The 23,099-nt window shown below is 38.8% G+C and overlaps 3 protein-coding genes across 4 annotated transcripts in view; 1 reads left to right on the plus strand and 2 right to left on the minus strand.

Annotated features, from left to right (window-relative positions):
* The window catches only part of DNAH9 (dynein axonemal heavy chain 9), a 1,064,222-nt gene that overhangs the window by 439,328 nt on the left and 601,795 nt on the right, over positions 1 to 23,099 (plus strand). The gene's annotated exons all lie outside the window — the stretch shown is intronic.
* GCSAML (germinal center associated signaling and motility like) overlaps positions 4,086 to 23,099 on the minus strand; it is a 46,927-nt gene continuing 27,913 nt past the window's right edge. For both annotated transcript variants that reach the window (XM_034647023.1, XM_034647022.1), the window contains 2 exons: positions 5,563 to 5,591; positions 4,086 to 4,668 (listed from right to left, as the gene is read on the minus strand). In XM_034647023.1, coding sequence (XP_034502914.1) covers positions 4,426 to 4,668; positions 5,563 to 5,591 — 272 coding nt within the window. In that variant the 3' untranslated portion in view covers positions 4,086 to 4,425. The remainder of the gene's footprint in view (positions 4,669 to 5,562; positions 5,592 to 23,099) is intronic.
* On the minus strand, positions 6,642 to 8,740 carry LOC100476611 (40S ribosomal protein SA-like). Its single transcript, XM_011218040.3, has one exon. The coding sequence runs from the start codon at positions 7,977 to 7,979 to the stop codon at positions 7,065 to 7,067; it is 915 nt and encodes a 304-aa protein (XP_011216342.2). The 5' UTR covers positions 7,980 to 8,740; the 3' UTR covers positions 6,642 to 7,064.

The raw sequence follows: 23,099 nt of genomic DNA on the forward strand, positions 1-23,099 counted from the left end.
TTAGGGATGTGGGCTTCTTCCTTAAAGATTTTATTTATTTATTTGAGAGAGAGAGACAGACATTCAGCAAGGAAGGGAACCCAAGCAGAGGAGTGGGAGAGGAAGAAGCAGGCTCCCCGTGGAGAAGCCCAATGAGGAACTCCTTTCTGGAACGTTGTTATCACACCCTAATGCGAAGACAGGTGCTTGGTGACTGCACCACTCAGGCGCTCTGGGTTGTGGGCTTCTTGATTTTTCAGCCTGCCTTCTGGGGGAGGGGCCTGCCTGCCGGTACTCAGAAAACCCTGTTTGGGTAGAGTCTCCATGTCCCCTGCGAGGGGGNTGCGAGGGGGGATGGGGATGGGCACCCTGTGAGCCGGTATTTCCGGGCTTTTGTTCTCTGGCGGCTTTCCCTGGCGGTTTGCTATGCCTCTTCTGAGAGAGCAGCAGCGGCTGAAATTCAGCCTCTGTCTCAGAACAGAGGGATCGCGGATCGTTCTCCACTGATGTTCTGGCCACTTTAACTCTGTTTCTGTTGGTGCTGCTCAACCCTGCAGCATCCCGGGCTGTGCGCCCCACACCCGGCGTCCCAGCCTTCACTTCCAGGGCCGGCGTGTCTCTGTCCTTTGTGTTTCCAACCCCGCCAGCCGCCAGTCTCCAGCCGCCCCGCGCGGGCTCCTGGAGCTCCCCGTCTCAGTCTGGTGTCTCGCGGGTGCTGACCGCGAGTCCGCCTACTCCCCCGTGCAGGTGGCCCTCCAGCCGCCAGCTGCCAGCCACCCCGCGCAGGCTCCCGGAGCTCCCGGTCTCAGCCTCGATCCAGTGAGCACACCGGAGCTCCGGAGCTCCATGAGATGCTTGGNCCGGCGTCCCAGCCCTCACTTCCAGGGCCGGCACGTCTCTGTCCTTTGTGTTTCCAACCCCGCCCCGCCAGCCACCCTGCACGCGCGCTCCTGGAGCTCGCGTTCTGAGTCTGCTGTCTCGCGGGTGCCGTCCACGAGTCCGCCTGCTCCCCCGTGCAGGTGGCCCGCCAACCGCCAGCCGTCCCGCGTGCGCTCCCGGAGCTCCCTTCTCAGCCTGCTGTCTCAAGCGTGCGGGTCCGCGGTCTGTCCGCTCCCCCTTGCAGGTGGCTACCGCTCCCCGGCGCTCTGACATGGCGTCTCCCTCCCCCTTCTGTTTAGCTTCCGATATCTGTGCGCGGTTTCACGGCTCCCCGCTTCGTACCTCGATACTCAGCGCTGGAGATGTTCATTTGTAGAGATCCAGATGTATCTTCCTGCGTCTCAGGCTGATTCCGTGGATATTCCTGCTGGTCTGGTACCTATCCAGCTCAACTCAGGGGACCGGCTGAAAAAGGNACCTATCCAGCTCAACTCAGGGTCCCCTACTCCTCCGCCATCTTCTAAACTTCAGCAACTCTCTTTTTGCTGTAAAGTTTTTTTAAAAGATAGCTGATAACCTTATGAGCTTTCCCTTGTTTGTAACTTTTCTCTGCTGCTTTTAAAGTTCTCTATCACTACTTTTTTAAATAAATATTTTATTTACTTATTTGTCAGAGAGAGAGAGAGAGAGCACAAGCAGGGGGAGAGGCAAACAGAAGGAGAAGCAGGCTCCCTGCTAGGGAGTCTGATGCAGGACTCGATCCCAGGATCCTGGGATCATGACCAGAGCTGAAAGCAGATGCTTAACCACTGAGCCACCCAGGCATCCCTCTATCACTGCCCTTTACCATTTTAACTGTTATGTGCCTTGGTCTGGACCTCCTTGGGTTGATTTTGTCAGAGGTTCTCTGTGCCTCATGGATGTGGATATCTGCTTCCTTCTTCAGGTTAGGGAAATTTTCAGCTATTATTTATTCGAATAAATTTTTTTGCCCCCATCTCTCTGTCTTCTCTTTCTGGGATCCTTATAATGCCAATGTTATTAGGTTTAATGATGTCACCTAGTTCCCTATTTTTCTATTATTTTTTTATTTGCTATTCAGCTTTATTACTTTCCATTACCCTGTTTTCCAGATCACTGATTTGCTCTTCTGCTTCCTCTAATGTTTTATTGATTCCCTTTACACTATTTTTTTAAAATTTCAGTTATCGTGTTATTTCTAGTTCATTTTTATATTTCCTATATCCTTGTTGAAGGTCTTACTAAGATTTTCCATTCTTTTCATAAAGTGAGTATCTTTATGACCATTACTTTGAATTATTTATCAGGAATATCCTATCTCTTTCATTTTTTTCTTTTGTTGTGGCTTTGTCCTGTTCTTTTAAATGAGAGATACTCTTCTGTTTCTCCATTTTGTCTGACTCTCTCTTTCTATGTATTAGGAAAGTCAGCTATGTTCCAGATCTTGAAAATAGTAGCCTTATAAAGAAGAAGTTCTATGGTGCCCTGTCATACAATACCCCTTACTCCCCAGACCAAGCACTTCAGGTGTGTTTCCTATGTAGGTTGCATGTGCCCAACTCTTGTGGCTGAGCCATGTTTATTTTCAGTCCAGTTGGCTGCAATGGCCCAACACAGTAGGCAGGGTTTTGTTCCTGTGCTGTTAATGGGCCTGTCTGGAGCCACCATGGGCTTGTATTTGCCGTGTCATCAGTCAGAGCTGATGCCTGCCTCAGCCTATTTGCTGGGACCGCAGTCACACTGAACTGCGAGGCCCTCTCACTATGCTGCATTCAAGAGACTTTTGTGGCTGTGCTGATCTGGCTATCAAACCAGATGCCTACTCCCAGTCCATCTCTTGAGACTGCAGTCACACCATCTTGCAGGGTGCTCTTCCCTATGTTGTCTCCTGAAAGGCTTTCATTGGTGGGTGGGACCAGACAGACTAGATGCCTGCCCCCAGTTTACCCACCAGAGCTGCAGTGGCACTCTCTCTGTGCTGCCAGGTATAAGATTCAGCTGCTAGGATGGTTGGTGCACTGGTCTGATTATCTTCCCCTCTCCCCAGAGGAGGAGTCACTTCCAAATGGTGCCCATTCCTGTTGGAGTTGCTTCCAGGGTGTTTGGGGGGCAGTAATTACTTTGGAGGGAGACCTACAGAGTGGGGTGGGTTGATTGGGGTGGATCTGCAGGGGAATATGTGGGTGAAGGGCATGGTGTTAGCAAAGGAGGTAAAGGGCATTCCCGCCAATCCCTGCAAATGTCTGGCTATCTAGAAAGTGATGCCTTTTTGTTCTTGGAGAAGTATTTATTTACTTGAGATTGGTAAATAAATCTCCTCTTGTGTATTCCAGGCACTTTTCGAACTGCTGCTTCCATGTTGTATCTCAGCAGGGTTATTTTTTCAAGCTATCTCTTTAGGGGTGGAGACTCAGTTTTCTATTGACCTCCAGCTCTCCTGGAGCTAAGCCCACTGATTTTTAAAGTACCTGGAGTTAAGGCCCACTGTAGAAACTCACAAATTTAAGCTCCACTTGTTATCAAGGCCAAATATTATAGGGACTGGTCTTAGTGCAGGTCTCCCATACCTGGGGTGCCTGGTGTGGAAGTCTTATCTTGTTTCATGCTTATGGTGTCCCTTTTGTTTGTGGTTAGCCTTGTCAGGTACTTGTTTCCCAGTATATCTGCCCTTCCTATCTTTTCTGAAATGACCTCTTCTCTATAATTAACTATGCAAAATCTGTTCTGTCTGTCTCCAGGTCTTTTCAGAGTTAGTTGCACTAATGTGTCTATTATATCAGTGTGTTTGTGGAGTGAAGTGATCTCAGGATCTTCCTACTCTGCCATCTTCCCAGAACTCCCAATATGCCTGAATTTAAGACAAACCCTCTTCACAATCCTTAAGCAGAGGTTCCTAGTAATAGATTAAATTAACTAGTATGTTGTGAACAAAGCTATATGCACAAAGTTTACTTTTTTTGTTTGTTTGTTTTTGTTTTTGTTTGTTTTCCTAATCTTTGAACAGAATCCCCTGATTTACCATTGGAGAAAAAGACAGTGGGTAACTAAACTTGATGCATTTCTTCTTTTTTAATGACTTTCAGCTTCCCCTCTCAGAAAGGTCAGTATCAAAACATATTGCTTACCACAGCTTACAAACAAGAATTTCCAATACATGAAGAAATAAAAATTTAAGTAAAAATCAGGTTAACAGAGGGTCTGGTCACTGGTCTTATATTTTAAAAGTTTATTGAGTAGATTACACCTCAAAAGTGAGATAGATAGTTACGAGTGGAAATTTTTGGCATTTGAAATTTAGAGAGCAGTGTTGGAATTGGAAATTATGTCATATATCTATGGATGTCCGTTGCTTAGGAAGGTTCCAGCATCTCCACGTCTTCAAACCTTACAGGCAAAAATAGGTATACTACTCTATACATTTATGTCCATTTATAGTGCTTAACCCAAATCACAGAATCGTCATGTTCCAAAGATGCAGAAACACTCCCCTGGAGGTCACTATTCTGTATCATCTTTGTTCGTGTAAGATGATGAAGCATGAGATTTCTAGTGGGGAAGCACAAGTTCATAATCATGCTCGAGGGTACAGGAAGAAGGCCTAGTAACACAAGTCATCTTGACAAGGGCATATTCTGTTTCTGACCCATTTCTAAATGGCTTCACTCGCTTTGTGGTAGAGTCGATATTCTCATAACCATCATCATTGGAGCTCAGGGAGGGCCTCCGATAAGGTCTGTGACTAATGACGGAGTAGCATAGTTCCTCAGAACCACTGCCATTCTCATTTTCCTGCCAAGCACAAAAATAGTAACAATCATAAATCAAGGATCCAGGACCATCCATCAGATTTGAGATCAATGACCGCACCTCCTTTCTTATTGTCCGATGGTAATCTTACACATCAGGTATCCAAAACCCTTTCTCCAAGTCCTAATACCTTACAGACTTCATTTTAGCAAATATGTACTGTGTTCTAAGCTAATATTCATTATTCTTTCATTTCACTTCAAATAACAAAAGAAAAAAGAAGGATATTATTATCCTTCTGAATATCTAAAAGAAAGTCATTGTATACATTAAGTCACACATATTCAGACATAAGTAAGTAATTAATCAAACTACATAAAAATCAAATTTCATAAGCAATTTAAAATTAAATTTCTGAGCTTAAATAATTCTCAATTATGTAGACCATGAAAGAAAAATGAAAACATTAAGATATTATATTGTAATTAAATCAATAAAATGTTTGTGATATAATATTAAAAGGAATAAACATTTTTATGTCCATTAATTTACACCATATTTGTAAATATAAATGCTAATTCCTGGGCTTAAATATTGGAAGGCAACATGGAAAACAAAAGAATTAATGTTTTGTGGTAGTTAAATAACATGTGTAAATTTATTTCATTTTAGTTTTGTTATGGTACCTTTAAAAATTAAAATAATAAACTTCAGTAGAATTGGGTCAACAATAAGAATTTCCCAGTCACTAAAATCAGTTAAAATAATGGCTTTTTAATGGTCTCTGTTTCTTCATTAAAATTATAAAGAAAATTATTTAAAGCATAAAATACATTGATAAGCTCATTCAGAAATTACAAGAAAGACCTACAGCTATCCTTAAATAAAGTCATCTGTATTTTGACATTTATCACACAAATTAATATTTTTTGTTACCTGATTAGAAGTAGATGAAATTTCTTTACCTGAAGGATTAAAAAAAAAAAAAAACTAAGATTTTTTGAACTATCACAAGTTGGGGGAAAATGATAAAATGCAGTGATAAAACTGCAAGGAAGTCCACCATCTAAGTATGTGACATTACCTCATGTTATTACTGAGGTTCTCAAGCTGAATGACAAGATCAGGAAAGAATAAATGTGAATATATGTGAATATATGTAAAAAAATAAATGTGATATATGTTCAAGAAGCATTAATACTATGTTTCTGTGTAATTTGCTAAAATAAAGTAAATTTGCTAAATGAAAGTAGATTTTGGAATTGAGTAATAAAATTTTCTTCACAAACATGCCATGACAATAAAGTATGGCAAGTTCAAAGAAAGAACAATTATGTATGAAATTTAAGTTATAAATTCTATAAAACTATCATAATGAAATCTTTCTTTTTATCATAGGAAATCTTAATTCTTACAGATAAACAGTTATAGCAGAGATAGACACTGAAGTAACAAAATTAACTATTTCAAATTAAATACAAATATAAAGATTCAGGTTAACTGCATCTATGAATGCTAAAGTAATTTATATTTTTGTTGTTAATCTGAGATCCATAACTAGTATTTTTTTAAAGAACTATTTCTTGATTTGTTCATGTTCATTTTTTTAAGTTTATTTATTTATTTTTTTATTTCCCTTGCCTCAGGAGACATACCTAGAAAGAAGTTGCTATGGACAATGTCAAAGAGGTTACAAAACTAAATGACACATGTGGAATGATAGAAGATATTTGCAAATTACATATTGATAAATGGTTAGTTTCTAAAATATATAACTTTTAAAACTCAAAAACCAAAAAAAAAATCGAATTATAAATAGGCAGAAGACATGAATAGACATTTGTCCAAAGAAGACATACGAATGGCCAACAGACACATGAAAAGATGCTCAACATCATTCATCATCAGAGAAATGCAAATCAAAACTACAATGAAATATCACCTGACACCAGTCAGAATGGATAAAATCAACAACATGAGAAAAAACAGGTGTTAGTGAGGATGTAGAGGAAGGGGAACCTTCTTGCACTCTCAGTGGGAATGCAAGCAGGTGCTGCCATTGTGGAAAACAGTATGGAGGTTCCTCAAAAAGCTAGTCTTCATTTTACAGTATAGTTTATCCAGTGTAAGTATTGCTACTCTGGCTTTCTTCTGACACGTATTTGCGTGATAAATGTTTCTTCATCCTCTCACTTTCAATTTCCAGGAATCTTTAGGTCTGAGATGAGTCTTTTGCAGGCAGCGTACAGATGGGTCTTTTGTTTGTTTTGTTTTTTTCAACTTTTAGAAACTGTTTATTTTCTGTCAACCTTATTTCAACTTTGCCTTTTTGGAAGAGCAGTTTAAGTTGTTATTCCTACCCATTCAGTGACCTGAGCAGTGGGAGATACAGACCAGTCTTTAGTGGCAGGCTGAGCACTCCAGTCTTCAGTAGGGAACTACTGAAAAGGCACAGAGGGCACCTGCATGCCTTCGGACCGGTTTGTGACTTCAGGATGAGTAATGGTGAACTCAGGAGCTGGAGCAGTGCATTCACCCTGAACTCTCTCCTTGGTCACAGCGTTTTCAGCAGGGGCCTGCTCTTCCTTTTCAATCTCTTCAGAATCTCTGCAGAAGTAGAGATCAGGCACGACCTCCCATGGGTGTGCATGGGAAATGGTGCCACTCAGGCACAGAACTTCCCCGGGGGCCAGCATCCACCACATGGGACCTGCTGAATGAGCTCTCTTGTTGTTGCAAGGAATGACGATGTCCACACAGCACAGGGGAGAGTCTGTGTTACACAGAGCGACGGTAGGCAGGTTGACATAAGACACCTCTGTGACAGGCTGGTGGTCAGCCCTGGGATCAGGAACAACCAGAAGTCTCGGCTCCCAGAAGGCTGCCTGGATCTGGTTCCGGACAGTTCCCGCAGTGAAGCAGCCAGAAACAGGAGTGGCTCCAGTAGCATCAGCAAACTTCAGCACAGCTGTCTGGCCAGTATTCCTGGATGATATGACGCTGATATCAGCTGGGTTTCCAATGGCAACAATGGCATGAGCTGCCAGCAGAAGCTTCTCCCAGGTTCTCCTCAGATTCGTGATGTAGATGCCGTCACTTTTCTTTTTGTGGATGCACTGTTCCATTTGGAGGTCAAGGCTGGTGCCACATAAATGGGTTCCTGCTGCAAGGAATTTGAGGACACCCTCTCCATTCATTTTCAGGACATCAAGGGCTCTGAGATTTGTGAAAGTTTCCCTGTAAGTTATTATGGAAACACAAACAATGCCATAGGCACCCCTCCTTGGGTACTGTGGAAAGGGATGGGCTTGGTCTGTTTTTGTTTTGTTTGTTTTTGTTTTGTTTTTATCCATTCTGACCCCTTATGTCTTTTGATTGGAGCATTGAGTCTTCATGTACTTTGAATGTAAATTCAAAGTAATTATTGATAGATATGTACTTGTTGCCATTTTATTATTTGTTTTGTGGTTGTTTCTGGACATTTTCTCTTGTCCTTTCTTGTCTTTCTATTTTTAGGCTCTGCTGATTTCTTTAGTGATATATTTGGATTTCTTTCTCTTCATTCTTTGTATGTTCATTAGTCTTTTTGATATATGGTTGGTATTACACTTGTATGCAACCTCTTTTGCAAGTAGAAGTCTATATTAAGTTGATGGTCATTCAAGTTTGAACCCATTCTTTTCTCCTTTCCTCCCACACATTTTAGGTATATGTTGTTATATTTTATATCTTTTTTTTGTTTTTGGTGTGAGTTCCTTGGCTGATTTTTACAGAAACACTTATTTTTTTTTACTGCTTCTGTTTCCTGTCTTTATACTGTCACTTCTGATCTCTCCTTTCCACGCAAAGAGTACTCTTTAATATTTCTTGCTGGACTAGTTTACTGGTTATGAGCTCCTTTCATGTTTGTTTGTCTGGGAAACTCTTTATCTCTCCTATTCTGCCTTGTTGTATAGAATATTCTTGGCTGCATATTTTTCCCAGCCAGCATATTGAATATATCATGGTACTCCCTTCTGGCTTGCCAACTGTCTGTTGAGAAATCTCAAGCTAGACTTATGGGTCTTCCCTTATAAGTTAAAGACTTCTTTTGTCTTGCTGCTCTTAAGATTTTTTTTTCTTAATTGCTATATTTTGCAATTTTAATTATTAATATTGTTGTTCTTCTGTTTTTGTTGATATTGAAGGGAGTTCTCTGTGCCTCCTGCATCTGGATGTCTGTTTTCTTCCCCAGATTAGGGTAGTTTTCAGCTATTATTTCTTCAAATAAACTTTCTGTGTCCTTTTCTCTCTTTTCTTTTTTTTTTAAGATTTTTTTTGAGAGAGAGTAAAAGAGAGAGCAGGGGGAGGGGCAGAGGGAGAAGCAGACTCCCTGCTGAGCATGGAGTCCAATGTGGGGCTCGATCCCAGGACTCCAGGATCATGATGAGCTGAAGGCAGACAGTTAGCCAACTGAGCTACCCAGGTGCCCCATTTTCTCTCTTTTCTTCTGGGACCAATAAGACAAATATTATGTTTGATGGAGTCACTGAGTTTCCTGAGTCTATTCTCCTTTTGCATAATTCTTCCTTCTCTCTTTTGTTCAGCTTCACTGTTTTCCATTACTTTGTCTTATAGGCCATTAATTTATTCCTCTGCTTCTTCTAACCTGCTGCTCATTGCATCAGGCCTGTTTTTAATCTCATTTATTGTATTCTTCATCTCTGACTGATTCCTTTTATACCTTTTGTCTCTGTGGTAAGGGTCTCATGGATGTCTTCTATTCTTCTCTCAACCCCAGTGTGTATCTGTATGATTATTGCCTTGGATTTCCTCTCAGGCATGTTGCTCATATCTGTTTTACTTAGATCTCTGGACCAGTCCTCATGTGGTTCTATCATTTGAGATAAATTCCTCTGTTTTTGCATTTTGTTTAAGTCTCTGTCTTCTTTGTGTGTTAGAAAAGTCAGCTATGTCTCCTGCTCCTAAAAATAATGGCCTTGTGAATATGTCATGTAGCACCTGGTACACCAGGGAGTATCTCTGGTGTGAGCTGTGTACACATCTGCTGTTGTGTTCTGGCTGCTCTGTCCTTCAGTCCAGTCATCTACAGAGGATCTCCTTGCCTGCTGTGGGCAGTGTTTGGTCCCTGACCTGAATATGGTGAGTTTTAACTAGGTGTGCTCTAGTCTGCTTGTGAAATGAGACTTGACACCATCTCCACTGGAAGTGAAGTCCTGCAAAACTCCTTAGTCAAGAGACATGTCTTCTGGGGAAAGGGCCCACTGCACTGGGACTGAGGCAAATGTGACTGAGAAGTGCAGTTCCACCAAGCACAGGGGTGTGGGTCTTGGGGTAAGCAAGTTAGGCAGCCAGTGTAGGGACTGCTCTGCTTCCCACAGATGGATATGTATTTAGGCCCAATTATTTGCTTGCCTTCTCTCCAGGAGCAGCACTGTGCCCTCCAGGCTCTATTCCAGCCAAGGCCTGGCCTTTAAAACTCTGAGCTTTAAGCCTTGCTGGTAGCAAGACCTCATGATATTCAGGTACCCCCACTTTCCAAGCCAGTGGCTTTGGGGAAACATTCTCCTCGTGCATTCATCTATTTGCTCCTCTCTCTCTCTTGCCCTTCTTCATGAACATGGTTCCCTCCCTTTCATAGCACCTGTGATCTGTTCTCCCCTACACCACATCTCTGCATGTCTTACCTTCTTAAATATGGTTTCTTCCTTCCCTTTAGTTGTTGAGTTTGTTCTGTCAGTCTTCAGGTCAATTTCTAGGGTATTTAGGATGATTTCCTTGTTATCTACTCATGTTCATGGCATAAGGCAAGCCCGGGGTCCTACTCCACTGCCATCTTCCTGATCCCCACAACTAGTATTTTTTTTAAATTAACAATCTTGAATGACAGAGGTCACAGAACACTAAATATGGCAAAAATACCAATTTATAGAGGAATATCAAGTAATTCTAAAATTTACAGCTTAATTAGCTTGATAGTGACCTTTAGTATAAACGAGGCACATCTAACAGATTCTGCAAAACAACATGCTGATAGTTTCTCATAGCTCACTATTTTCAAAAATAAAATGTCATGTTCAGTGCACCAATTTCATGTATGGGACTTTATTTATTTATTGAGTCATATAAAATGATTTGATTAAACAAAATTTCAATCTTAATATTGTTTTATAATCATGAACTGAGGGATGCCCACTCTCACCTCTTTTATTCAACATGGTAGTCCTAGCTGCAGCAGACAAAAAGAAATAAAAGATATGCGAATCAATAAGGAAAAAGTAAAACTTTCACTATTTGCAGATAACATGATACTCTACATAGAAAACCTGAAAGACTCATCCAAAAATCTGCTAGAACTGATGAACAAAGTCATTAAAGTTGCAGGATACAAAATCAGTGTACAGAAATCGGTTGCATTTCTATACATTGATAAGGAAGCAGCAGAAAGAGAAATTAAGGGATCAATCCCATTTACAACTGCACTGAAAATAAGATACCTAGGAATAAACCCGACCAAAGAGGTAAAAGATCTGTACTCTGAAAAGTAGAATACACTGAGGAAAGAAACTGAAGAAGACAAAAAGAAATAGAAAGACGTCCCATCCTCATGGATTATAAGAACAAATATTGTTAAAATGTCTATACTACACAAAGCAATCTACACAATTAATGCAATCCCTATCAAAATAACAACAGGATTTTTCACAGAACTAGAACAAACACTTTTAAAATTTGTATGGGACCACAAAAGGCCCTGAATCGCCAAAGCAATCTTGAAACTGTAAAGCAAAGTTGGAGGCATCACAATTTCGGACTTAGTTATATCAGAGGGGTGTAGTAATCCAAACAATATGGTACTGGAACAAAAATAAACACAAAGATCAATGGAAAAGAATAAGGAACCCAGAAATAAGTCTGTAAAGAATTCAATGAGAAAAAGACAGTTTCTTCAACAAATCGTGTTGGGAAACTGGACAGCAACATGCAAAAGAATGAAACTTACCACTTTCTGATACCACACACAAAAAATAAATTTAAAATGGATTAAAGACCTAAATATGACACTTGAAGACATAAAAACCCTAGAAGAGAACATAGGCAGTAACTTCTCTGACATTTGTCATAGCAAATTTTTTTCTAGATATGTCTCCTGAGGGGGGGAAACAAAAGCAAAAATAAAATATTGGAACTTAATCAAAACAAAAACTTCTGCACAGCAAAGGAAATAATCAACAAAAGTAAAAGGCAGCCTATGGAATGAGAGAAGATATTTGCAAATGACATATCTGATAAAGGATTAGTATCAAAAGTATGTAAGAACCTTACAAAACTCAACACCCAAAAAACAAAGAATCCAACTAAAAATGAGCAGAAGACACCAACAGACATTTCTCCAAAGACATACAAATGGCCAACAGATGTTCTGCATGAAAAGGTGCCCAACATCCCTCATCATGAGGGAAATGTGAATCAAAACCACAATAAGATACCATCTCACACCACTCACAAATGGCTAAAATCAATAACACAAGAAACAACAGGTGTTGGCGAGGATGTGGAGAACGGGAAACCTTACCACAATGTTAGTGGGAATGCAAACTGGTGAAGTCACAGTGGAAAACAATATGGAGGTCCCTCCAAAAGTTAAAAATAGAACTACCTATGATCCAGCAATCCCATTACTGGGTTTTCACCCAAAGAATGAAAAAACACTAATCCAAAGGGATACATGCAGCTTTATGTCTATAGCATTATCAATAATAGTGAAATCCTGGAAGCAGCCCAAGTGTTCATCGACTGATGAATGCATAAAGAAGATGTGGTATATACATATGATTTCACTCATATGTGAAATTTCAGAAACAAAAGAGATGAACATGGCAGGGAAAAAAAATAGAATCAAGCTAGGAAACAGACTTTAACTACTAGAGAACAAACTGATGATTACCAGGAGGTGGGCGGGGGTATCGCTGAATAGGCGATGGGGATTACAGAGAGCACTTGTGATGAGCATTGGGTGTTCTGTGTAAGTGATGAATCGCTAAATTCTACACCTGAAACTAGTATCACACTGTATGTTAACTAACCAGAATTTAAATAAACACATCATACACCCAAAACTAATATAACACTGTATGTTAACTAACTTGACTTAAAATAAAAAAAAAAACCCAAGATACTCTCTCCACCGTAAGATTCTTAATTACATCCTCAAAATCCCATTTTGTCATCTTAAAGAAAAAATAATTCAGATTTAAACTTGTTATCTTTTGGGGCCTTTATGCTGCCTACCACACATGTATCCTTTATTATTGAAGAAAACAGGAAAACATCTACAGATTTGGGAGTATATGAATATTGAATATGAATATATGAATATATATAATGTATTAATATATTAATATAACCTGCTCATCTATCCCCCAACATTTCATAAAATGAAAACCCCCCTTTTCCTAAGTCCATGATGTAATATACTGGGGAGCATCACAAAGTTTTTTTTCTGAAATACAAAAGTAATCTTCTGTTTGTTTCTTATTGAGTAAATCTGGTAGCCCAACTATTATTCATGAGACTTTAGTGGACTGCAATGTCTTTTCTGCGGTTAGTACCATAAATGATTGATAGAAACAAACTCCCCAAAGAATGAGAAACTGGTTTTACTTATATCATCAGGTTTGGTGCAGAGGCAGAGAGAATCACAATGGTATTGAAATATGCAACACAAGTGGTCCACAGCACCACTACTAAGAGTTTGCTAAAGTATTAAGGAAGGCACATATTACATGGAACACTGGGTGTTATATGCAAGTAATGAATCATGGAACTTTACATCAAAAACTTGGGATGTACTGTATGGTGACTAACATAACATAATAAAAAATTATTATAAAAAAAAAAGAGTTTGCTAAAGTTAACTTGCAGTCATCTCCATGGAAGAAGCCAGCCAAAATGGCTGCTCCAATTGACCATTATGAAAAGAATGAGGAGTACAAAGACTGAGCAATTGCTTCTGAAGCACATAAACAGAAATCAAGATACCATCATGACTTTAAATTTGTAATTCAAGAATCAAAAGACCAAGTAAATTGCTCTGAAAGAATATCCTTTGTACCTGAGCCCACTAATCATAGTAAAGGGTAAAATATTTTTCTCCTATATCTTTTTCACAGTGAGTGGAGACGATCCATAAACACAGCCTGTGAATATCACCACAACATGAAAACATGGGTAAAATAGATATTTTGACCAATGGGCAACATGATCACATTGATTCTCCTATTCTGCTCTGGAGACCTGGTCCAAATGGAATGTAAACAAACTAACCAATAGCAATGTATCTTCCCTAAGGAAATCAGAAAATTAGTGATTTGAATATTGAAAAGATGCAAAGGTGGTGATTTTTAAAAGTTTTTATTTAAATTGTACCTAAGACGGAAGAATAGTAGGGGCCTCTGAGCTTGCCTTGCCCCTTGAACACAGCTAGATCAACATGAAACTATTTTTTTTTAAGATTTTATTTATTTATTTAACAGAGAGGGCACGTACAAGCAGGGGTGTGACAGACAGAGGGAGAAGCAGCCTCCCCACTGAGTAGTGATTCCCAATGTGGGACTCCATCTCAGGACCCTGGGATCATGACCTGAGCTAAAGGCAGACACTTGACCAACTGAGCCACCCAGGTGCCCCAACATCAAACTATTTTGAATAAATAGTAATACTATCTGAGGATTAAGAGAACAATCTGCACAGTAGCAGGGGGAGAGAATGTGGGAGATGTGAGCTTCAGAGGTATGAATTGGAGGAGAGGAAAGCCACAGAGCTGCAAAAGGGAGGGAACCCTTTTCATGGAGCAGAGTCAAAGAGAGGGAGAGAGCAGGAGACAGTGCTGCAGGTAAGGATTGCTCTATAAGCCTGGGTGAGGGGATCCCCTGGCTAGCATGGAAGACATCAGTCCCCTTCCTGGAGTACATTTGGAAGAGTGTATTTTACCTCTCCAAGGACAAAAGGACAGGTGGGAGCCCAGACATAGGTGCTCACAGAGGGCAGATATCCTGGTAACAGTCTTTCACTGTGATCCACAATAGACTCAAGCCACTGAGCATGTGCTGAGCAGCTGCTCTTCTGGGCCAGAACTGAGCACAAGAGAATCAATAGACACAATACCGTGCTTTTCTGGGACTGAGGCATGCACAGACAGCAGATAACCTGGTCACTTTTCGTTGTGTGACACAATAAACTCTAGCCACAGTACACACACCGTGCAACTGCTTTTCTGGGACAGGATGGTGCTGGGGGAGAGAAGTGAGGTTGCACCTTGCCAGGCCCTTTACAATTGGGAGTTTTGAATTCCAGCCACTGGCCAGAGATAAAATATGAGAGATCTGCAGAGCCAGGTGCCCCAAAGACCTGGGCACACACAGGTTAAGGGCAGGGATCTGAGGAAAACCCAGAACATGGGAGAGTATTTGTTTTTCTATGAGGGCCACCTGAATAGCAGCAAGCCATGAATTCCCCTCCCCAGAGATGAGGGGATGGTGTGACGCCATCTTCTTCCTCCACCACCACTCCCTTTCCCCAGCACAGTTGGACTACAGACAGAAACACTGCACCTCCAGTGGAGGCTGGAATCCTCTACCCTGAGCCAGACTCCCTCAGCTCTTGATAGGGCCATTTTTACAAGGGCAAGTCAGCTTGTGAGCCAGACCAGTGGACCTCTCCCTGAGAAGACCAACACAAGCCCCCCCTGACGCACACACACACATATAACAAGTCTACTGATTAAAGAGTGCTCCAAAGCGTCAGCTTCAGTTCTGGCAAAAATAGGATAAGGCTTTCTCTTTTTTTCTTTTAATTTTTTTTTATTTTTTCATTTCTTTCTTTTTAATTTTTTGTCTTTTATATATTTTCCTTTTTTGTCCTTTCGTGTTTTTTTTTTAAATCAGGCTTATAATTTTTTTCTTTCATTTGTGGGATTGTTTCCTTCTCTTATTTTTTGGATCAGGATTTTTTCTTTTCTTTTCTCTTTTCTTTTCTCTTTTTCTTTCTTTACTCTTTTTTGCTTCTTTCTTATTATTTGGAATTGGTCTTACATTTTTTGGTCTGTTCGTTTTTTTGTTTCTTTTTCTTTCCTCTTGTCTTGGATCAGACTTTTTTTTTTATTTTATTTTCCAGGCTTATCTTAACAAACAAATCAAAGCACACCTAGTTAAAGGTCAAAACACTCCCCACTAAAAGCAAGGGAGAACTATGTAAAAGACAAACCACTGGGAAAGAACAACCAAAATGCAATAGCAGAGTGCACACAGCCTAAACCAGAAACACCAGCCAGTCCCTGAACAGTGTATGGCTAATTTTTAATATGTCATTACTCTGAGATGCAGTAAACATAACAAGTTTTCATAACACTCAAAAGACAGAAACTTAGCCAAAATGACAAGATGGAGTAATTCTCTCTGAAAGAAAGGTCAGGAAGATACCATAGCTAGGGACTTGCTCAAAGCAGATGTAAGCAATATATTTGAACTAGAATTTAGATCAACAGTTATAAGTCCACGAGCTGAACATGAAAAAAAACATAGAACAGCAGAGAAACACTTGCTGTGGAGATAAAAGACCTAAAAACTAGTCAAGCTGAAATAAAAAATGCTATAACAGAACAGATGCAAAACAGACTGGATATAATCACTATAAGGATTGAAGAAGCAGAGGAGAGGATAGGTGATACAGAAGATAAAATTATGGAAAATAATGAAGCTGTAAAGAAAGGGGAAAGAAAACTATTAGGTCAGGAAGATAGACTAAGGGAACTCAGTGATTCCATAAAGCAAAATAATATCAATATCATAGGAGTCCCAGAAGAAGAAGAGTGAGAAAACGGACAGAAGATTCATTTGAACAAATTATAGCTGAGAACTTTTGTAATCTGGGGAAGGAAACAGGTATTCAACTCCACAAGACACAGAGGACTCCCCTCAAAATTGACCAAAACAGTTCAACACCAAGATATAACATAGTGAAACTTGTAAAATACAAAGATAAAGAGAGAATCCTGAAAACAGCTCAGGAGAAAAAGTCCTTAACATACAAGGGTAGACACATAAGGCTGGCAGCAGACCTGTACACAGAAACTTGGTAGTCCAGAAAGAATTGGCATATTCAACATGCTAAATGGGAAAAAATATGCATCCAAGAATACCTATCCAGCAAGACTGTTGCTCAGAATAGAAGCAGAGATAAAGAATTTCTAAGATAAACAAAAACTAAAGGAGCTCATGAATACCAAACCAACCCTGCAAGAAATATTAAAGGGGACCATTTGAGTGGGAATGAGAGACAGGAAGTAAAAAAGACTAGAAAGGAACAGAGACAATCTACAGGAACAGCAACTTGGTAATTTACAGGTAATTCAATGGTATTAAATTCTTATCTTTCAATAATTACTCTGAATGTGTATGGATTAAATGAGCCAATAAAAAGACACAGGATATTGGAATGGTTTAAAAAAAAGACCCATCAATATGTTGCCTACAAGAGATTCATTTTAGATCCAAAGTCACCTCCAAATTGAAAGTGAAAGAGTGGAGAACCATTTATCATGCTAATGAACATCAAAAGACATCTGGAGTAGCCACCCATATATCAGACAAACTAGATTTTAAATCAAAGATTATAATAAGAGAAGAAGAAAGACACTATATCACAATAAAGGGGTCTATCCAGCAAGAAGATCTCGCAAATGTAAATATGCCCCTAACTTGGGAGCAGCCAAATAAATAATTAATAACAAATTATAAGAAACTCATTGATAATAATACAATCACAGCATGGACTTTAACACCCCACTCACAGCAATGGACAGATGATGTAGGCAAAAGATAAACAAGGAAACAAGAGCTTTGAATGACACACTCAACCAGATGGACTTAAAAGATATATTCAGAACATTCCTTCCTAAAGCAGCAGAATGCACATTTTTTTTTATTATTATCATTATGTTATGTTAGTCACCATAAAATTCAGAACATTTCTTCTTAAAGCAGCAGAATGCACACTCTTCTCAAGTGCACACAGAACATTCTCCAGAATAGATCACATACTGGGTCACAAATCAGGACTCAACCAGTACAAAAAGATTGAGATCATACCATACATATTTTCAGACCACAATGCTAAGAAACTTGAAGTCAACCACAAGAAAAAATTTGGAAGGACCACAAATACATGGAGGTTAAAGAACATCCTAATAAAGAATGAATGGGTCTACCAAGAAATTAAAGAAGAATTTTAAAAGTATATGAAAGCAAATGAAAATGAAAACATGACAGTTCAAAACCTATGGGATGCAGCAAAGAGGGAAGTATATAACAATATAGGCCTTTTTCAAGAAGCAAGAAAAGTCTCAAATACAAACCTAACCTTACACCTAAAGAAGCTGGAAAAATAACAGCAAATAAAGCCTAAAACCAGCAGGAGAAAAAACAGAGTAAAGATTAAAGCAGAAATCAGTGATATAGAAATAGAAAAACAAAAACAAAAACAAAACAGAATAGATCAACAAAACTAGGAGCTGGTTCTTTGTTTTTGTTTTTGTTTTTTCTCATTTTTTAAACTTAAATTCAATTAGCTGGAGCTAGTTCATTCAAAGAATTAACAAGATTGATAAACCTCTAGCCAGATTTATCAAAAAGAAAAGAGAAAGGACCCAAAAAATAAAATCATGAATGAAAGAAGAGACATCACAACCAACACCACAGAAATACAAACAATTATAAAAGAATATTATGAGCAATTATATCAACAATTTTTAGGCAATCTGAAAGAAATGGATACAGTTAAGAACTAAGGAAGACCGGTAGGAGAAGAAAGGGATAAAGAAAGGGGGGTAATCAGAAGGGGGAATGAAGCATGAGAGACTATGGACTATGAAACAAACTGAGGGCTTCAGAGGGGAGGGGGGTGGGGGAATGGGATAGGCTGGTGATGGGTAGTGAGGAAGGCACGTATTGCATGGTGCACTGCGTGTCATACGCAACTAATGAACCATGGAACTTTACATCAAAAACCAGGGATGTACTGTATGGTGACTAACATAATACAATAAAAAATATTATTATAATAAAAAATAAAAATAAGAAATAAAAATTTGTTTCTAATTTTGAAAAAAAAAAGAAACAAACTACAAAACTGAAACAGGAAGAAGAGGAAAATCTGAACAGATCCATAACACTCAAAGAAATAGAATCAGTAATCAAAAAATCTCCCAACAAACAAGAGTCAAGGGGCCAGATGACTTCATAGGGGAATTCTACAACCTTTGAAGACGAATTAATACCTATTCTTCTGAAACTGTTCCAAAAAATAAAAATGGAAGAAAAACTTCCAAATTCATTCTATGAGGCCAGCATTACCTTGATCTCAAAATGGGACAAAGACCCCACTAAACAGAATTACAGACCAATATCCCTGATGAATATGGATGTAAAAATTTTCACCAAGATAATAGCTAATAGGATCAAACAGTACATTAAAAGGATTATCCACCAGGACCAAGTGGAATTTATTCCTGGCTGCAGGGGTGGTTCAACATCTGCAAATCAATGTGATACACCACACTGATAAAAGAAAGGATAAGAACATATGGTCCTTTCAATATAGGCAAAAAAAGCATTTGAGAAAACACAGCATCCTTTCATAATAAAAACTTTCAACAAGGTAGGGATAGAGGGAACATATCTCAACATTATAAAGGCTATAAACAAAAGACCCACAGTGAATATAATTCTCAATGGGGAAACCTGAGTACTTTTTCCCTAAGGTCAGGAACATGACAGGATGTCCCCTCTCATCACTGTTGTTCAACATAGTACTAGAAGTCCTAGCCTCAGCAATCAGATAACAAAAAGAATTAAAGGCATCCAAATTAGCAAAGAAGAGGTCAAACTTTCACTCTTTGGAGATGACCTGATACTTTATATAGAAAACCCAGAAGACTCCACCCCAAAACTTCTAGAACTGCTACAGAATTTCAGCAATGTCTCAGGATATAAAATGAACACAGAGAAGTCTATTGCATTTCTATACAATAACAACGAAGCAACAAAATGAAAAATCAAGGAATTGATCCCGTTTACAATTGCACCAAAACCCATAAGATACTTCAGAATAAATCTAACAAAAGAGGCAAAAGATCTGTACTCTAGAAACTATAGAACACTTATGAAAGAAATTGAGGAAGAAACAAAGAAATGGAACAACATTTCATGCTCATGGATTAGAGCAAATATTTTTAAGATGTCTATACTACTCGAAGGAATCTACACATTGAATACAATCCCTATCAAAATAACAGCAGCATTTTTCACAGAGCTAGAATTAACAATTCTAAAATTTGTATGAAACCAGAAAAGACCCCAAATAGCCAAAGCAATGTTGAAAAAGAAAACCAAAGCTGAAAGCATCACAATTCCAGGCTATTCAAGCCATATTACAATGTGTAATCAAGATAGTATAGTACTGACACAAAGCAGACACACAGATCAATGGAACAGAATAGAGGCCCCAGAAATGGACCCTCAACTCTATCGTCAAATAATCTTCAGCAAGGTAGGACTGAATATCTAATGGGAAAAAAGTCTCTTCAACAAATGATTTTGGGAAAACTGGACAGCCACATGCAGAAGAATGAAAATGGACTACTTTCTCACACTATACACAAAAAACAAATTCAAAATGGATGGACATAAAAGTGAGACAAGAACACATCAAAATCCTAGAGGAGAACACAGGGAGCAACCTCTTCGACCTCAGATGCAGCAACTTCTTCCTAGACACATTCCAAAGGCAAAGGAAAGAAAGCAAAAATGAACTATTAGGACTTCATCAAGACAAAAAGCTTTTGCACAGCAAGGGAAACCATGAACAAAATTAAAATGCAACCTATGGAATGGGAGAAGATATTTGCAAATGACATTATCAGATAAAGGGCTAGTATCTAAGATCTATAAAGAAACCATCAAACTCAACACCCAAAAAACAAATATTCCAGTCAATAAATGGGCAGAAGACATGAACAGACATTTTCCAAGGAAGACATACAAACAGCTAACAGACACATGAAAAGATGTTCAACATCACTCATCATCAGGGAAATACAAATCAAAACCACAATAAGATATCACCTTACACCTGTCAGAATGGCTAAAATTAACAACTCAGAAAACAACAGATGTTGGTGAGGATGAAGAGAAAGGGTAACCCTCTTCAACTGTTGGTGGGAATGTAAGCTGGTGCAGCTACTCTGGAAAATAGTAGGGAGGCTCCTCAGAAAGTTAAAAATAGAACCACCCTAGGACCCAGCAATTGCACTACTAGGCATTTACCAAAGGATACAAGCATAGTGATTTGAAGGGACACATGTACCCCAATGTTTATAGCAGCAACATCCACAATAGCCAAACTATGGAAAGAGCCCAGATGTCCATCAACAAATGAATGGTTAAAGAAGCTATGGTATATATATATACAATAAAATATTACTCAGCCAGCAAAAAGAATGAAATCTTGCTATTTGCAATGATGTGTATGGAACTATTATGCTAACGGTATTAACACTAAGCAGAATAAGACAGAGAAAGACAAATACCATTTGATTTCACTCATATGGGGAATTTAAGAAACAAAACAGAGGAACACAGGGGAAGGGAAGGAAAAATAAAATAAGATGAAAATAGAGAGGGAGACAAACCATAAGAGACTCTTAACTCTAGGGAACAAATTGAGTGTTGCTGGAGGGGAAGTGGGTGGAGGAAAGGGTAACTGGTTGATGGGTGTTAAGGAGGGCACTTGATGCAATGAGCACTGGGTGTTAAATGCAACTGATGAATCACTAAATTCTACCCCGAAATTAAAATACACTGTATGTTAACTAACTTGAATTTAAATAAAACAAAAAAAATAATTAAATTAATTAATTCCAATTAGTTAACATACAGTGTTCTATTTGTTTCAGGTGTACAATACAGTGATTCAACATTTCCACACAACACCTGGTGCTCATCACTCCTTACTCCCCAACTTCTCCTTTTAATTTCCCCTTTTGGACATTTTCACAAATTTAATTAAATGTCAAGTTTAATCACATTTATTATTGTGAATGAGGTCTGTTTACTTGACTAAAGTAATAGGACAGACATCTAGCATGCCTTTTATATTACATGAAGGAACACCAGCATAGCTGCTTTAGTGTATTTCGGGGTTTTATCCATTTCTGTCTCTCTATCAAAATCTGCTTTGCAGGAATATTGATCATTTCATATATGCACAGGACACACTAATGGTCTACTACGTGGAGAACATAAAGCTAATCCAGGTGAACTGCAAGGAGCAGTCCCCTAGCCTACTTTAAATACACAGCATGTCTAAGGAAAATGAAAGTATCAGCACCTCAGTGCAGTCTCAGGTGGTTTAGTAGTCTGAATTATTTCAGGGTAAACCCATCCAAATCAATTTGCATCTCTTTTTCCTGTAAAACAGCACAGTATTTGGGAGTCTGTTAGAATTTGTGTAACCCATATACCAGTTGGAGTTGAACCTGAAAAGAGATTCTTCTGTGGTAGAGAACTAAAAAAATCAAAATTTTATTCTTTAAAAATATGAATGAAGTGAATGAACTCTAGCAAGACTGATAATTAAAAAACAGATGGAAAGCGCACACACACACCACACACACACACACACACACGCATTCACACACACAGAAACAATGTTAGGAATGAGCACGAAGGCACCACTATAGATCCTGAAAACTTTAAATACATGCAAGGATGCAATGAATAATTTTAAGGTTTAATACTTTCAAATTTTAATTGAAAAGGACAAATTTAATGAGAAATGGAACTTGTGAAGCCGACAAGATGAAACAGAAAATGGTAATAGTCTGTAACTACAAAAGTGTTTTCATCTGTATGTTAAAAAATTTCTTAATAAATATCATCTCCCCTAGATAGCTTCACCAGAAAATTCTATGAAAGATTAGAAGAAGAAAGATTAATCAGACCCAAATTCCTCATGAAAGCAGAAAAAATCCAAGGCCGGTTCACTGAGGAGCTCCAGCATTTTAGGTGTCCCCAAAACAGGGCAAGTCAGATATCAATGCTGGCTGTGACCTAGGACATGAATAGTAAAGTGTAGAAGTCAAAGAAATGGAGAAAGGAACAATTTTAGGAGGGAGATATTGAGCAATATTTGTAAGTGCTAGAGATAGCGTAATTGAAATTAAGACTAACAATTGTCATTTAGAGTCCGTAGTTAATTTTGGCAGAAGCATTCCGCTTTTTTTTTTTTTTAACAAAACCCACAGTTAGGAATATATTTTCTACCATGGTTTAGTACAATCATACACATACATACGATCAATATAATTGTCTCATATGGCAATTTAATGTGCAACACCTCATGATGCTTTTAAAATA

This window comes from Ailuropoda melanoleuca, chromosome 17 (genome assembly GCF_002007445.2).
Source record: "Ailuropoda melanoleuca isolate Jingjing chromosome 17, ASM200744v2, whole genome shotgun sequence".
NCBI classification, from domain to species: Eukaryota; Metazoa; Chordata; class Mammalia; order Carnivora; family Ursidae; genus Ailuropoda; species Ailuropoda melanoleuca.